This window comes from Jaculus jaculus, chromosome 9 (assembly GCF_020740685.1).
Source record: "Jaculus jaculus isolate mJacJac1 chromosome 9, mJacJac1.mat.Y.cur, whole genome shotgun sequence".
Classification (NCBI taxonomy): Eukaryota; Metazoa; Chordata; class Mammalia; order Rodentia; family Dipodidae; genus Jaculus; species Jaculus jaculus.
The window spans coordinates 117,244,428-117,260,449 of record NC_059110.1 but is presented as its reverse complement, the minus strand read 5'-3'; the positions used below and the strand labels follow the sequence as shown (position 1 = coordinate 117,260,449).

Genomic DNA, 16,022 nt, shown 5'->3' with positions numbered 1-16,022 from the left:
GTTCCACACCAGTCTTGGGTACATAAGTCCTTAGAGAGAAAGGAAGTGAAAGGAACCGGGAGGGGAGGGGAGAGGAGAGGAGAGAAGAGGCGAGGGGAGGGAAAGGGAAGGGAGGGGAGGGGAGGAAAGGAGAGGAGAGGAGAGGAGAGAGGCACCCAGCTCTAACAGTAAGTACCCATTAAGTCTTGGTCCTCTCTCCACCCGTGTACAGGAACAAGTTGAGGATGCCCTGGGTCTCCCCCTGCGCTAGGGCGAAGGTAACTTGGGCTCTCTTGCAACCCGTCTTGGAGCTGCGCCATCCACTGAGTCACATAGTGTCAGCAGCTCAGCGTTCTCTGAGCTTCCACTGAATACAAAACACACTGTCTCTGGCCTGAATGAAAGACCGTGGATGTGGCAGATCCCCTTCTCCAACGGGGCAAATTTGGTTTCTGGGATTCAAGAACCCACATCCTGAGCCCAGCTCTGCCACGAGCTTAGTTCTTAAGCGTGTGTTACTGTCCTGGACTTCAGCTTCTACATCTGCATAATGAAGGAATTGGAATCTTTCACTCCTTAAAAAAGTACGTGGTCACACACCTTCGCGAAAACTTTGTAGTGCAATACGCTACACTACACTACACTAGCCAGACTCCATGCCCTCCAGGCACACCTTCCCTTTCCCTCCAATGTAGGCAACATCTCCATTCCAGGTCGATGGGGAGTTTCTCATCTTGGCTTGGATCTAAGTTTTTTCTCTCTCTCTCTCTCTCACACACACACACACAGAAAGAAAGAAAACAAAACAGCAGCCCAACCGTAGAATGAGACGTGGTTGAGAAATGCCACTTACCTTCATTTTATCAATGCACAATGAACAAACGTATCTAATTTTCCCACAGCCCATCAATACATATAAATCTCATGTCAAGTTTAAAATTGTGTTTACACTAAAAACAGTTTCAGTAGTTCCCAGAGACAGATGGCCATGCTCTCCTGCTGCTGTTCTTTCACAGAGGCCTGCCCCTGATGTCATAACAGTAACTATGACATCCTGTCATGGGGACAGCTAAGTACCTCACAGAGGAGCGGAGGCAGCTCATTTCTGAAGTGAGACTAGGAGGAGAAGATGAACAATTCCCTGGATTACCTGGCCTACCCTGCTATTGTCTCTAATCATAGGCAAAGCACAACCTTCAGGAAGAAACTGGACCTTGGCCATTACCTATTACACAAGAACAGAATACAAATAGGTATGTGGGCAGTTGGGAATGGGCACTGCCATTCGGGGTTCTGGAAGGGTCCAGCATAGAGCTGGTGAAAGGAAATAATGCCAAAATGCGTAGCTTTGGGACGATAAGGTCTTATTTGCTGAGTCTGGTCAGGAGGAAGTTATCATCAATGATAAAAATCTGTCTTCCACCTGGGAATTCATGAGGCTGAAATTCCATAAGTGCCAATATTAGAAAGTGGAAAAGACTTCAGTGACCAAATAGACTGGAAGGGAGAGGAGATAGGCTGCTCCACTGTAAGGACACAGCATTCATCTCTATGAATTTTACTTTTTTTTTTTTTTTTTTTTTTGGTTTTTCAAGGTAGGGTCTCACTCAAGTTCAGGCTGACCTGGAATTCACTATGGAGTCTCAGGGTGGCCTCAAACTCACAGTGATCCTCCTACCTCTGCCTCCTGAGTGCTGGGATTAAAGGTGTGCCCCATCATGGCTGGCTCAGAATCTTACTTTTGCTGACCCTCACCATTCTTTTTATTTCTGTTCAAAACTCTTCAGAGATGTCAGTCTGGGAAATTAAATCAAACTGAAGTTGCTAGACTGGATCACGGTCAGAATTCAAAATCATTATGTTCGGTCGTCAGGGTTGAGATCCGGGAGGTGCTCTAAAACTGCTCCAGGGGAGGGGGATGCAGCTCAGTTGGGAAGACTGCTCACCTGGCATGCATGATCTCTAACACTGCATAAACCAAGTGGTCACAGAATCCCAGCACTCAGGAGGTGAAGGCAGGAGGGTCAGAAATTCAAAGTCATCCTTTGCTACATATTGAATCAGAGACCAGCCTGGGCTACATGAGACCCTGTCTCAAAAAAAAAAAAAAAAAAAGTAGCTGGATGCAGTAGGGCACGCCTTTAATCCCAGCACTCGGGAGGCAGAGGTAGGAGGATCGCGGTGAGTTCAAGGCCACCCTGAGACTCCATAGTGAATTCCAGGTCAGCTGGACTAGAGGGAGACCCGACCTCGGAAAACAAGCAAGTAGAATAAACTAAAGTTGCTACTGGGACTCTGGTGCTGTAATACTGTTCTTTTCTCCTCTAGTGAAGCCTACTGTAGACACCAAACCTCCAATGGCACACACACATCACATTTTAAAATTGAGCAAACTCCAGGTATTCTTGCCACCTATTTTATTGATTTTTACCTTTGTCCTTCAGAGATCCAATTCCCCAGAGCCTTCTAGATACCCACCTGACCCAAAGATTGTTTAATACCCTGCCCCTCCCCCATACTCAGCACCCCCAGTTTCCTAAGCTCTGCCCGGGCCTCTCAGATGTGGCCCTTCCCCACAGACCCAGCGGAGGGTGATGCTCAGCTAACTCTATGTGGGGGCAGCGTGGCTGATGATGTCATCGTGGTGGGTGGGGTTTCTCTCCAGGGCGAACAAAAGAAAATCGACAAGATCGAATATGAAAATAAGCAACTGTGTCAGAAAATCGCCAATGCCCATCGTGGCCCTGCCAAGGTGGATTGCTGGAATGAGTATTTCCCCAAAAGGTAAGTGGTCTTCCTCTGCATTTCTTTCTCAGGAGTCCCAACTTGACTCTCCCCTTGGGTTTTCAATGAAATGTTCTCTCCCGCAAGAGGAACACTTGAGGGAACTTGTTATGAGAAAAAAAGAAAAAAGAAAAAAAAAAATCCCAGGCACAAATCATGCCGGAATGAAGGAGAACTTCTCCAGTGTTCAAGATCCACCTTCAATCTCATTTCAGACACTTCTCAGCCCTCCCTTCAGAGTTTATCCCAAGCACACACCTCAGTCGTTTGGTGTTTGCAGCCTGCAGTGGTGATTGGGAGACCGCAAAATAAGCACCTAACACCTAAAATACGATTTAAAGGAGTGTCAAGGGAATGGACTCCGGTGCTTCCCGAAATGACTATACTCGCAGCTTTTATTCATTTTCAGGCAAAGCTATGGGGAGTCTGAACATCCTAAGGCAGACCACAAGTTTGTATCAGATCAGATCATGAGTTGTTTGTTTATCAAGAAATCTTTGGAGAAGCTGTGAGTTCCTTGTCTTTAAAAAGCATCACCCGCCGGGCGTGGTGGCGCACGCCTTTAATCCCAGCACTCGGGAGGCAGAGGTAGGAGGATTGCCATGAGTTCAAGGTCACCCTGAGATGACAGAGTTAATTCCAGGTCAGCCTGGACCAGAGTGAGACCCTACCTCGAAAAACCAAAATAAATAAATAAATAAATAAAATAAAAAATAAAAAGCATCACCCCAGGTGCTTTTATGTCTTCAGGCTTAACTTGTGCAAAGATTACCCTGTGGCCAATTACCTTGATCTTCATGTCTCCCCCCCACCTTTTTTTTTTTTAAAGCAGTCTGATGAACCAGACAAAATATTGTTGTTGGCAAGTACTTTTAGGTTGATTCCTCTAAATTACTGCACAGGAGATGACTGTTATGTCCACAAGCACAGTAGTAGGATTTGCCATGAGAAAGGGTTTTTTTTTGGTTTTTCAAGGTAGGGTCTCACTCTAGGCCAGGCTGCCCTGGAATTCACTGTGTAGTCTTGGGGTGGCCTCAAACTCGCGGTGATCCTCCTACCTCTGCCTCCCGAGCGCTGTGATTAAAGGCGTGCGCCACCACCCCCGGCTCGAGAGCATCTTCTTGAAAAAAAATTAGGCCGGACATGGTGACGCACGCCTTTAATCCCAGCACTCAGGAGGCAGAGGTGGGGGGTCGTTGTGAGTTCAAGGACACCTTGAGACTACATAGTGAATTCCAGGTCAGCCGGGACTAGAGCGAGACCCTACCTCAAAAAAACAAAAATTAAAATAAAATAAAAGCCAGTGTGGTGGTACACACCTTTAATCTCAGCACTGGAGAGGCTAAGAGAGGAGGTATGCTGTGAGTTTGGGGCCACCCTGAAGATTACATAGTGAATTCCAGGTCAGTCTGGGCTAGAGCGAGACCTTACCTCAAAAAACAAAAATAAATTTAAAAACTAATAAAAATAATGATAAATAGCATGTAGTTTAGTCATGGGTATCTTTGACCTCATCTCTTATTTTCCCCCTTTTTTTGCTTCAATAACATGGTTTTTAATTGTTAGTTTTTTTTCTGTTCAAATTGTTTTTTATTAACAACTTCCATGATTATAAAAAATATCTCATGGTAATTCCCTCCCTTCCCTCCACTTTCCCCTTTGAAACTCCATTCTCCATCATATCTTTGTTAGTTTTAAGATCAAATAATTATCTTAATTATTAGTATTGTTGTTATTATTGTACTAAGTAATCTTAAAGATAGGACAGCAGCTATAAAAAGTCAGAAGTGACATATTCTTGTTTGTCATTGGGAAGACTGACAGATGGGAGAGAACAATTGTAACTCAGGTGAGGGTCTTATGGCCTTTATTTTTTCTATCTAGTAGGGAGTTATCATTATTATTAATTATTATTATTATTGACTTTGTATCACTGTATTGACTTGTTTTTTTAAACATTTTATTTATCTCTTTTATTTATTTGAGATGGGGGTGGAGGAGAGAAAGAGAATGGGCCCACCAGAGCCTCCAGCCACTGCAAACAAACTCCAGATGCATGTGCCACCTTGTACATCTGGCTTACGTGGGACCTGGAGAATTGAACCTGGGTCCTTAGGCTTCACAGGCAAACATCTTAACTGCCTAGCCATCTCTCCAGCCCTATATTGTCTTGTTTTAAAGCTGTCATACCTACCTGACCAAAGCATTTTTTTAAACCTTTGATGGCTTCATGTTATATCTAGAGGGAAAAAAAGTCATACAACATTCAATCTCTTCCCTCCCTTTTTTTTTTTTTTGTTCTTACATTTTTCCTTTTTTTTTCATTTATTTTTATTTATTTATTTTAGAGCAACAGACAGAGAAAGAGGCAGAGAGAGAGAGAGAGAGAATGGGTGCGCCAGGGCCTCCAGCCACTGCAAACGAACTCCAGACACGTGCGTCCCCTTATACATCTGGCTAACATGGGACCTGAGGAATAGGGCCTCGAACCAGGATCCTTAGGCTTCACAGGCAAGCGCTTAACCGCTAAGCCATCTCTCCAGCCCTGGTTCTTACTTTTTTTTTTTTTTTTTTGTCACCTTTTTTGTAAGGTTTTTGGAGCCTTGGAGAAGGTGATATGCCTGTTGTTCATTTCTGAGCATTTGGTAGTCATGCCATTTAAACAGTCACCTGTTTTTAGCGGCCTAACCCATTAGGAGTCTACCCACCAGCCATCACCCACCCACTGCAAGTTCTCCTCCTCCACCAAGGCAGGCAGCAGTACTAATAGCAGCAACGCTCTGTGGGTACAAGCACAGATGTGTGGCAGGCACTTCGACAGGACCATCACATCCATGTAATGAAACAACCGCAGTGGATTCCCCGCTCGGCCCATGACCTCTCCATCCACAGGCTTCTGACCCGGTTTACAGAACCAGTCGTGGACTCCTTCCTGTGCAGCGGGCTTTCAATTGAGTGGGGAGAAGTGTTGGCTGTACCCACAACGGGTGTGCAACTGTCACTCAGGCAGGCACAACTTGTCTGCGATGTCGGTGGTGCAGCGCTTGGGCCCATTCTTTCTCAGCAGCCTGCGTAGCGCCTTCCAGCACGGTGGAAGCCAGTCAGCAGAAAGGGTGTTTCCTGTTCAGTGCAAGTCTGATTTTTCTGTTTTGTGTGTAGAGTATGTCATGTTTTCAGCAATAGGGTCTTATCATATAGTTCTGGAATATAACCAACAGCAGCAGCTATATATATTTTTTTGGCGGGGGGGTAACCTCATGTGCCTCCCTAGCCAGCAACTCTTAGGGAGGAACCCCACTCCTGGCATTGTGATCTTGTATTTTTTTTTTTATTTTTTTTTTAATTTTTATTTATTTATTTGAGAGTGACAGACACAGAGAGAAAGACAGATAGAGGGAGAGAGAGAGAGACAGAGAGAGAATGGGCGCGCCAGGGCTTCCAGCCTCTGCAAACGAACTCCAGACGCGTGCGCCCCCTTGTGCATCTGGCTAACATGGGACCTGGGGAACCGAGCCTCGAACCGGGGTCCTTAGGCTTCACAGGCAAGCGCTTAACCGCTAAGCCATCTCTCCAGCCCGTATTTTTTTTTTTGTATATAGTTTTATAAAGTTATTATTTGTAGCAGGCAATTTGATGTAAAGATTGTATTCAATTTATGAAAGTCCAACAAATCGAAATATTTTAAATTAAAACCATTATCAATGAAAAACTCATCAACAGATATAATTTCTTTTGAAAAACCTGTACTCATGGCAATAAAATAATTGTTTTTAAATTAAGGTACTAAGAGGGCAACAAAACTCCCAGTTAAAGTATTTTAAGAATAATTTAATTTTAAACAGATACGTACACACACACACACATACACACATATTTGTTCTGTTTTGAGGTAGGGTCTCACTCTAGCCCAGGCTGATCTGGAATTCATTATGTAGTCTCAGGGTGGCTTCAAATTCAATCCTCCTACCTCTGCCTCCCAAGTGCTGGGATGAAAGGCATGTGCCACCACACATAGCCAGTGTATATATTTTTTATGTTTGTTTGTTAACTTAATGTGTATCATTTAAAACCACACAGAAATACATTATATAATTATAGAAATGATGTACCTTAAAAAATGTCTTTTGTTTGTTTGTTTGAGGTAAGGTCTTGATGAAGCCCAGGCTGACCTGGAATTCACTATGTAGTCTCAGGCTGGCCTCAAACTCACAGTGATCCTCCTACCTCTGCCACCCAAGTGCTGGGATTAAAGGCATGTACCACCATGCCTGGCTAAACTTTTTTTGTATAGTTTTTAATGTCTCAAGTAGTAAGACAACTCAATATGGCTTGGCAAATATATAGATTTAAGCATAATTTTTTTAGTCTCATCTATAAATTTGTTGAAACTTGAGGCAGGGTTTAACTCTATTCCGGGTTGACTTGGAATTTATTTTGGCTGGTCTCAAATTTATAGAAATCATTTTACTTTTGTATTTAAAATGTAGGGACTTAATTCTTGTCTTATCATGTACTGTAAGTCTGGCTATTTTCTGATCTTTAATCTTAAATCTGTACCTTTAAAAGATAAAACTTAAAAAAAAAAAAAATTTAGACCTTAACTAAAACTTTTAAAGAAGGAGAGCACAAATAAACAGGCAAAATAATTTTTATGTCTTAATGTTATATCGCAAATTGAGATTGATCTAAAAATTATAAGATATTAGCTTAAGACTTAACAACAAAGTTATCATTTTTACATACCAATGGTACTATCCATATTCTTTTTTTTTGTTTGTTTATTTTATTTATTTGAGAGTGACAGACAGAGAGAGAAAGAGGCAGATAGAGAGAGAGAGAATGGGTGCGCCAGGGCCTCCAGCCACTGAAAACGAACTCCAGATGTGTGCGCCCCCTTATGCATCTGGTAAATACGGGTCCTGGGGAATCGAGCCTCGAACCGGGGTCCTTAGGCTTCACAGGCAAGCGCTTAATTGCTAAGCCATTTCTCCAGCCCCCTATTCATATTCTTGAATGTCACTGTTTCTTGGAATTGTATCCTTTGTAAACGTCCCTGTTTGGGCGCCACTCATTTGCTCCCTCCAGTGGTGCTTGGGAGAACATGACATGAACACATAACACGTAAAGTATGATTTAAAGGAGGGCCAAGGGGATGCACGCGAGTGTCCCCCACACTGACTATACTCACAGCTTTTATTCAATTTCAGGCAAAGCTATGGGGAGTCTGAACACATGGCAGTACATGCGTTTGTATCAGATCAGATCACTGGGTTGTTTGTTTATCAGTTAATCCTTGGAGAAGCTGTGAGTTCCTTATCTTTAAAAAGCACCACCCAAGGTGCATAGTCTTTTATGTCTTCAGGCTTAACTTGCGCAAAGATTACCCTGTTGCCAAGTAGCTTGATACCCACAATGTGGGCTGTGGCACTATAAAACAGGGTAACTTATGAGCAGCAGCAATTGATTTCTCGCAGTTTGAAGGATAGTGAAAAGGAAGACCAAGGGACTGACAAACGTTGGTATTGCTGTTGGTTGAGGGGCTGCTTCCTATCACATAGACAGCAGTCTTTCTTTGGAGCTTCATGGCAGAAGGGGCAAGAAGTGTCTTCCAGACGATGACGATGACAATGACTACTGCCTCTTTTGTTAACTTTGCAACAGGTTTTTGTTTTGTTATGTCTATCACATTGTTTGAAACCTAAAAGAATACATTTTCTCTTCAAATTTGGATGTGTATATATCATTTATCTGAACTCAGCACTCTCAATGCCATGGCTTCTCGGCATATATATGCTCTGAAATCATCAAGCTTTGCCTGTCTACCCAGGGGGCCTGAGAATATGGGGGAAAAAATAGAGTTTGTAGTTGTTTTTTTTTTTAATTTTTTTTTTTTGCTTTTTCGAGGTGGGGTCTCACTCTAGCTCAGGCTGACCTGGAATTCACTATGTCGTCCGCAGGGTGGCCTTGAACTCATGGCGATCCTCCTACCTCTGCCTCCCGAGTGCTGGGATTAAAGGCGTGCGCCACCACGCCCGGCTGAGTTTGTAGTTTTTAGAAAAATAAAAACAAATAAGATGGGCATGGTGGCTTATGTGGAGGCTGAAGTAAGAGAATCATATGAATTCAAGGCCAGCCTAAACTAAATAATGAGTGCCAGGACAGTCTGCACTACAGTGAGGCCCTGTCCAAAAAAAAAAAAAAAAAAAGTGGAAAAAGAAAAAGAATTTAGACAGTAAAACCAGTGAGAAGAACTCAGTTCACCTTTCTAGGGTTCTTAGCTGGAAACCAAAGCTGTCCTTGGAGGACATCCTGTGTAGCTAAGACCTCATATCCTCTTCCTTTATTTAATATGTCAAAACAGGAATTTCCCATAAAAGTTGGCTTAAAAAGCCAACACGTAACTGCAGGGTAGCCTCTAGTAATGGCTGGGTTCCAGCTGGTCTCCGGATGCGAACTGTGACTTCCCAGTTCTCGCTCTGTAAACCCCGAGGGTGAAAACAGAGCCATGCACAGAGCGGGGCTGCTCTATGTCAGAGCGGCTCTGGCTCAAGCTAACATGAGCATTAGAAGACTTCTTTTATTTTTAAAGATTTTTGTGTGGGTATGGGGTCTGGGTATTATACATATGTGTTTATATGCATGTGAGCACATATGTTTACAGGTGCACATGCATGTGCATGCATGTTGGAGTCAATTGTCTTCCTCAATCGCTCGTTTTATTCTTTGAGGTAGGGTCTTTCTAGTTAATGAACCACAGGGCTGGGATCACAGGCGCACACGATGCTGGGCGTTTTAACACTGGTACTGGGGATCCAAGCTCAGTCGCCCTCATGCTTGCATAGCCTGCGTGAAAACACTGGACCCACTGGCCATCTCCCTGAACCCTTAGACTTCTTTGATATTTTGTTGTTACTTTTTGTTTGTTTGTTTGTTCCCAGGTAGGGTCTCACTCTAGCCCAGGCTGACCTGGAATTCACTATGTAATCTCAGGCTAGCCTCAACCTCACAGCCATCCTCCTACCTTGGCCTACCAAGTGTTGGGATTAAAGGTGTGTGCCACCATGCCCAGCCCCTCAGACTTCTTTTTATGAGGGCACGAACCCCATCCCCAAAGCCCTACCTTTTAATGACATCATTTTAGGAGTTAGGATTCAGCATGTGAATTTGGAGATTATACAGACATCAGACATAGCACCGTCACCAAGACTATGGATGGCACTTGCATAATCAGTTCCACAAATATTCCTGGCTTAACGACAATGTGCTAGGCACCAGGAATAGAGAGAGACAAAATAATGTACAAAGACTCATGGTCTCAGAGGAAACATTTATGTAATACTAATGCAATGTGGTCAGGCCTACAAAAGTGTTTGCAAGGGTAAGAATTTGAGAGAATGAGAAGAGAATTCCTTTCTTGTCTATTGGTATACCTGAAAAAAAAACAAAACAGGGCTGGAGAGATGGTTTAGCAGTTAGGAGCTTGTCTGTGAAGCCTAAGAACCAAGTTCGAGGCTCGATTCCCTAGGACCCACGTTAGCCAGATGCACAAGGGGGCGCACACATCTACAGTTCATTTGCAGTGGCTGGAAGCCCTGGCACGCCCATTCTCTCTTTCGCTCTCAAGTAAATAAAAATTAAAAAAAAAAAAAAAAAAAAAACCCTGAAAGCCAAGGGTGTGAGATAAGCTAACATTTCTCACCAGTTATTTGTGACTTTTCCTTCCCCCATTATGTAAGCTAGAGCTTCCATACTGTTTTTTTGTTTGTTTGTTTTAAAGATAAGAGTCTGCATAGTACAGGCTGGCCTTCAAAAATTTATTTATTTGCTTATTTATTTATTTGCAAGCAGAAAGAGAGAGAGGGAGAAAGAATGGGTGCATCAAGGCCTCTTGCCACTGCAAATGAATGCCAGATGCATGTGCCACTTTGTGCATTTGGTTTTACAAGGGTACTGGGGAATCGAACCCAGGCTAACAGGCTTGCAAAGTGAGCGTCTTTAACCACCAAGCCATCTCTCTAGCCCCTCTCCCTCAATCCTGATTTTACATTATAGTTCTTGGGGAACTTTTACAAAATGCAGAGACCCCAGCTCCATCCCATACCAATAAGGTAGAACCTTCCAGTGGGTGGGGTTGATGTGAAACGGCAGATGTTCTGCATGTGTCCCAGAGTGCACTGTGGTACCTTACTCCCTGACTTTAGGCAGCCTCTCTCCCGTGGCATCAAGCCTTCCTGCCATCCTCCAGTCCTGTCCAGGAGAAACAGTTTCCTCCCTCACCCTAGCCCTTCTTCTGTGTTTTTCAGCTTAAACAGAGAAGCGAGGAACCGCGAGCTAGTGAAAATCACCATGGAAAACCAGGGCATTCTGAAGAGGCTGGGGGATCGCAAACCCCACTACGAGCTCAGGGCATCGGAGATGGACTGGCAGGCACGTGGTCACTCCTAGTTTTTTAAATTTTTTGTTTGTTTTTTTCAGGTAGGATCTCACTCTAGCCCAGGCTAGAATTCACTATGTAGTCTCGGGGTGGTCTTGAACTCACTGCAATCCTCCTACCTCTGCTGAGATTAAAGACGTGTGCCACCACACCCTGCTCAGCCACCAGGTTTTTTTGTTTTGTTTTGTTTTTTTGTGTGTGTGCAAGAATGAGAGAGTAAAAGACAGGGGGGGGGGGAAGGCCTGCCAGGGCCTCCAGCCACTACAATTGAACTGCAAACACGTGCGCCCCCTTGTGTGCATGTGTGGCCGTGCACACTTGTGTCACTGTGCATCTGGCTTACATGGGACCTGGAAAGTCAAACATGAGTCCTTAGGCTGCACAGGCAAGCACTTTAATCACTAAGCCATCTCTCTAGCCTGCTTTTTCTTTTGTGTTTGTTTGCTTGTTTTTTGTTTTTTTGTCTTACTATGTGATCTCAGGGTGGCCTTGAAATCACAGTGATCCTCCTACCTCTGCCTCCAAAGTGCTGGGATTAAAGGTGTGCACCAGCCAGCCCATGTTTTTTTTTTAACTTTTAAACATTTTTTGCATGTGTGATGCACTGTGTGTGTTGATGCAGTGTTCCATGGGCTCCTCTGCAGCAACCAGAGAAGAATATTGTGGGTCATTCTTTTTAGTGTGTGGGGGGGGTGCACTTGCACGTGTATGAAGGCCAGATAGTAACTCCAGGTGTTTTCCTCAGCCGCTGTCCACCTCATTCTTTTGAGACAGTCTCACTAAACCCACAGCTCCCTGGTTCAGCTAGACTAGCTAGCCAATGAACTGCAGGGATCCTCCTGTCTCTGCTTCCCAACACTGAAATCACAGACACCTGCCACCACGCCCAGCTTTTATTTATTTATTTTTTGTGTGTGCCCAGCTTTTATGTGGTAGCTGAGAATCTGAACCCAGGTACTTCAGCATGCAAGACAAGCACTCTGCCCACTGAGCTATCTCCCCAGCCCACGTGGGCCCTCTTGTTGCAGTCACAAGTACACAAGTCAGCACTCGGCCTGGAGTCTTAAGTCACCAAAGGAAAAGCCTCCAAGGCAGACAAAGCCCACAGACATAATGCATCAAACAGCTAAGGCGGTCTTGGCAGCACAGTCATCCTGGGCCAGTCTCAGAAAGCATAAGGGTAGCATCTTCCTTCATCCCATAGTTCATAAGAGAGGGTGAGTGCAGGCTGCGGCTCAGCTGGTAAAGTGCTTTCTGCACAAGCATAAGAATCTGAGTTCAGTTCCCCAGTGCCCACGTAGGTGTCAGTGGATGTGGTGACCCATCAGTAGACCCGATACTTGGGATGCAGAGATAGGGAATCCCCAGCGCAAGCTGGCAAGCCCTGGGCTCAAGTGCCTCAGAAGATAAGGTGGAGAATGGTTGAGGAAGACACCTGACGTCAACCTCTGGTCTACATACACCTGACGTCAACCTCTGGTCTACATACACCTGATGTCAACCTCTGGTCTACATACACACACACAAACATGCACACATGTGTGTGCCTACATATATGTGTGCCCATATGCATGCACAGCACACACAAACAATAAAACAATGTCTGAATGCATACTGATGTGGTTAATGACTCTATTTAGGAGTGATTATTTAAAACCAACAAACAGGAAGTGGTGGCCAGTTGTGGTGGCACACGCCTCTAATCCCAGCACTTAGGAGGCAGAGGTAGATGGATAACTGTGAGTTCGAGGCCACCCTGAGACTCCATGGTGAATTCCAGTACAGCCAGAGCTAGAGTGAGACCCTACCTCGAAAAAAAAGTGTGTGTGGGGGGGGGCAGGGGGATAGTGATTATTTAGAGCTGGGCTCACATAATCTCACATAATGGCTCAAGCCTTTAATCCCAGTACTCAGAAGGCTGAGGTAGGAGAATCACTGAGTTCAAGGACAATCTGGGCTAGAGTGAGACCCTGCCTCAAAAACATAAAAGAAGAAGAAGAATGATTATCCACAGGTAGGGGAGGAGAGCTGGCACAGAGGCCGAGGCAGGCAGATGGCCAGTTCAAGTTCAGCCAGGACTACACAGCACTGACATAGTCTCAACAAACAAGCAAACAAATAATACGTGGGCACTGCCTGAGGTGTCTAGAAGCCTCCTCTCCCCTCCATTCACTTTATCGTCATCATCTTTTTCATATTAAAAAATTTATTATTTATTTATTTGAGAGAGAAAGAAGAGAATGGGTGTGCCAAGGCCTTCAGTCAGTGCAAACACACTCCAGACGCACAAGCCACCTTGTGCATCTGGCTAACATGGATCTGGGGAATCAAACCAAGGTCCTTTGGCTTCGCAGGCAAATGCCTTAACCGCTAAGCCATCTCTCCAGCCCCTCTTTTGCATATTTTTGAGGCAGGGTCTCTCTGTAGTCCAGGTTGACCTAGACCTCACTTGGTAGCCTCAGGCTGGCCTTGAACTCACTGTGATCCTTCTATCTCAGCCTCTCAAGTGCTGGGATGAAAGGTGTGTACCGCCATGTTTGGCAAGCCCCTGGCTTTTCTAAGCCATTCTTAGACCTTCAACTGCAGCACCAATGTGCCAGCATTGACATAAACCTTTCTGGCTTTTTTTTTTTCCTTCAAGAATTCAAGGCGCTATATCAGAAATACAACAAGATATCTTCTCTCTCCAAATCAATAGGTATGTCGCTTCATCACAAAGCCCTAAGAACCCCATAAGCAGTGAATGAGGGGCCAGCTCAAGGGATGAAATTTGTTCTTCTTACGTAGTATTAATAATGAGGCCAGCCTCTCAGGCAAGTCCAAACTCTGACTTTTCTCCACCCAAGAAGGAAATGATGTTTTCTGTCATCAGCTTTGAGACTTTATGGAAGACTAAGGAGAAACGGTTTGCGCCAGTAAAGACATTAACAAATGGGAGGCTGCGTTAAAGGCACTCCATAGTTACATCACAGGTCTCTGTCACTATTCAGAGGTACAGCAAGTTTAGCATTTTTGTATTATTTGGCATGATTAGTAATGACTAAGTGGTTCCCACCTTCCAGGGAGAAGTAGACAGCTGAGCTTTCCAAAGAACAGTGCTGTGTGACTGACTTTCCCTTTCTCTCTCCCTCTCTCAACACAAGCTTACTCACAATGGAAAGATACAGAGAAGGCCTTTGGATTTCTTGGCTGCTCAGAATCTCAAGACACTCCAATGTTACAATAAAGCTTGCCTCATAAAACAGGGCAGGCAGAAGGAAGGATGTGATGATCCTTTTTTTTCCTTTTTTCAACTGGGGGCTACGAAAAGAAGTTTTCTTTTTTTTAAACTTTGTGTATGTGTTCTGTGTGTGAGTGTGGACATGCGTGGAGGTCAAAGAACAGCCTCAGGTGTTGACCCTTGCCTTCCAGCTTCATGTAGGTGGTGGAAAATTGAACCCAGGACATCAGGCTTTGAAAGCAAGCACCTTTAACAACTGAGCCATCTCTCCAGCCCCATGCTCCACCTTTGAACCTTTGAGATGAAGTCTCTTTTGCAAAAAAAAAAAAATTTATTTGCAAGGAGGGAGGGTGGGGAAGAAAAAGATAATGCGTGAGGCAGGACCTCTAGCCACTGCAAACAAACTCCAGATACATATGTCACTTTCTGCATCTAGCTGGGGAATTGAACCCAGGTCCTTAGGCTTTGCAAACAAACACCTCAACCACTGGGCCATCTCTTCAGCCCTAGATGAAGTCTCTTAAGAGTCACTGAAAACAAACTGCCAGACTCTAATCAAATGTCAAACTAACTGGCTGGCCTATAAACTCAGATTATTAAGGCTCTGCCTCCCATTGTTACAGGTATGTTGGAATCACAAATGAATGTGCCAGTTTACACTCAGCTTTGCATGGGTGCTGGGGAACTGAACCCCAGCCGACAGGATTTGCAAGCAAGCACTTTTGACCACTGAGCTATCTCTACAGCCCTTTTCCCTCGCCCCCCCCCCCCCGCCCCTATCACAAAAAAATGAAAAGCAGTTTTAACAAGTGGAAAGGACAGGATCTGAGCAGGCTCAAAAATATACCATCAGGCCAGGCGTGGTGGTGCACGCCTTTAATCCCAGCCCTCGGGAGGCAGAGGTAGGAGGATCGTCATGAGTTCGAGGCCACCCTGGGACTATATAGGGTATTCTAGGTCAGCCTGGGCTAGAAAAAACTATCTCGAAAAACCAATAAATAAATAAATGCAGCATCAGGGCTGGAAGACAGCTCAGTGGTTAAGGTGATGGTTTGCAAAGTCTGACGGCCTGGCTCCAATTCCCCATTCTGCAGTTCATTTGCAGCGGCAGGAGGCCCTGATGCGCTCATTTTCTCTCTCTCTCTCCTTCTCTCCCCCTCTGTTCTTGCAAATAAGTATGCCATCACTCCCATCCAGTGGGAAGAGAAGGTGGCGAGGTGATGCAAACCAGGCACAAGACGGGCATCGTCACAGTGGAGAAAAGCACAGGCCAGCATCGCGGGTCATACTACGCCAGGGACAAAGGTGCCGGTGGCTCCCCCGGGAGAACCCACACTTGGCAAGCAAGGCTCCGCCGTGGTTTCTATGTGCCGTGCTCCACGGGGCACCCGTGTCACGATGTGGGGACACGAGGTCGCAGGCTCCTGGGTCTCACTGTGGAGATGCTCAGCCCGATTCTTCGTTGCTGTTGTTTTCTTGCTCGGTAGCCCACCCAAGCTGGCCTTGAACTTTCAGTCCTCCCATCTCAGCAAGCAAGTACTCAATTACAGGTGTGTACCTCCAAGCCACGCTTCTGATTTTTAAATTTAAGATGTTAAATCAAAT

General features: G+C 44.9%; 1 protein-coding gene across 1 annotated transcript; it reads left to right on the top strand.

The window, feature by feature from the left end:
* The first annotated feature begins 1,108 nt into the window (after positions 1 to 1,108).
* Cfap97d1 (CFAP97 domain containing 1) lies at positions 1,109 to 14,468 on the top strand. The gene is made up of 6 exons (XM_045157905.1): positions 1,109 to 1,232; positions 2,308 to 2,378; positions 2,645 to 2,763; positions 11,067 to 11,190; positions 13,839 to 13,895; positions 14,341 to 14,468. Exons 1-5 carry the CDS (start codon positions 1,109 to 1,111, stop codon positions 13,893 to 13,895), a joined length of 495 nt encoding a protein of 164 aa, XP_045013840.1. The 3' UTR covers positions 14,341 to 14,468.
* The last annotated feature ends 1,554 nt before the right edge of the window (positions 14,469 to 16,022 follow it).

Coding starts and splice junctions, on each gene's coding strand:
- Cfap97d1 (XM_045157905.1), top strand. CDS start 1,109: ATGAACAATTCCCTGGATTACCTGGCCTACCCTGCTATTGTCTCTAAT. Junction 1,233..2,307: donor CAAGAACAGAATACAAATAG/GTATGTGGGCAG, acceptor TTTCTCCTCTAG/TGAAGCCTACTGTAGACACC. Junction 11,191..13,838: donor CATCGGAGATGGACTGGCAG/GCACGTGGTCAC, acceptor TTTTCCTTCAAG/AATTCAAGGCGCTATATCAG.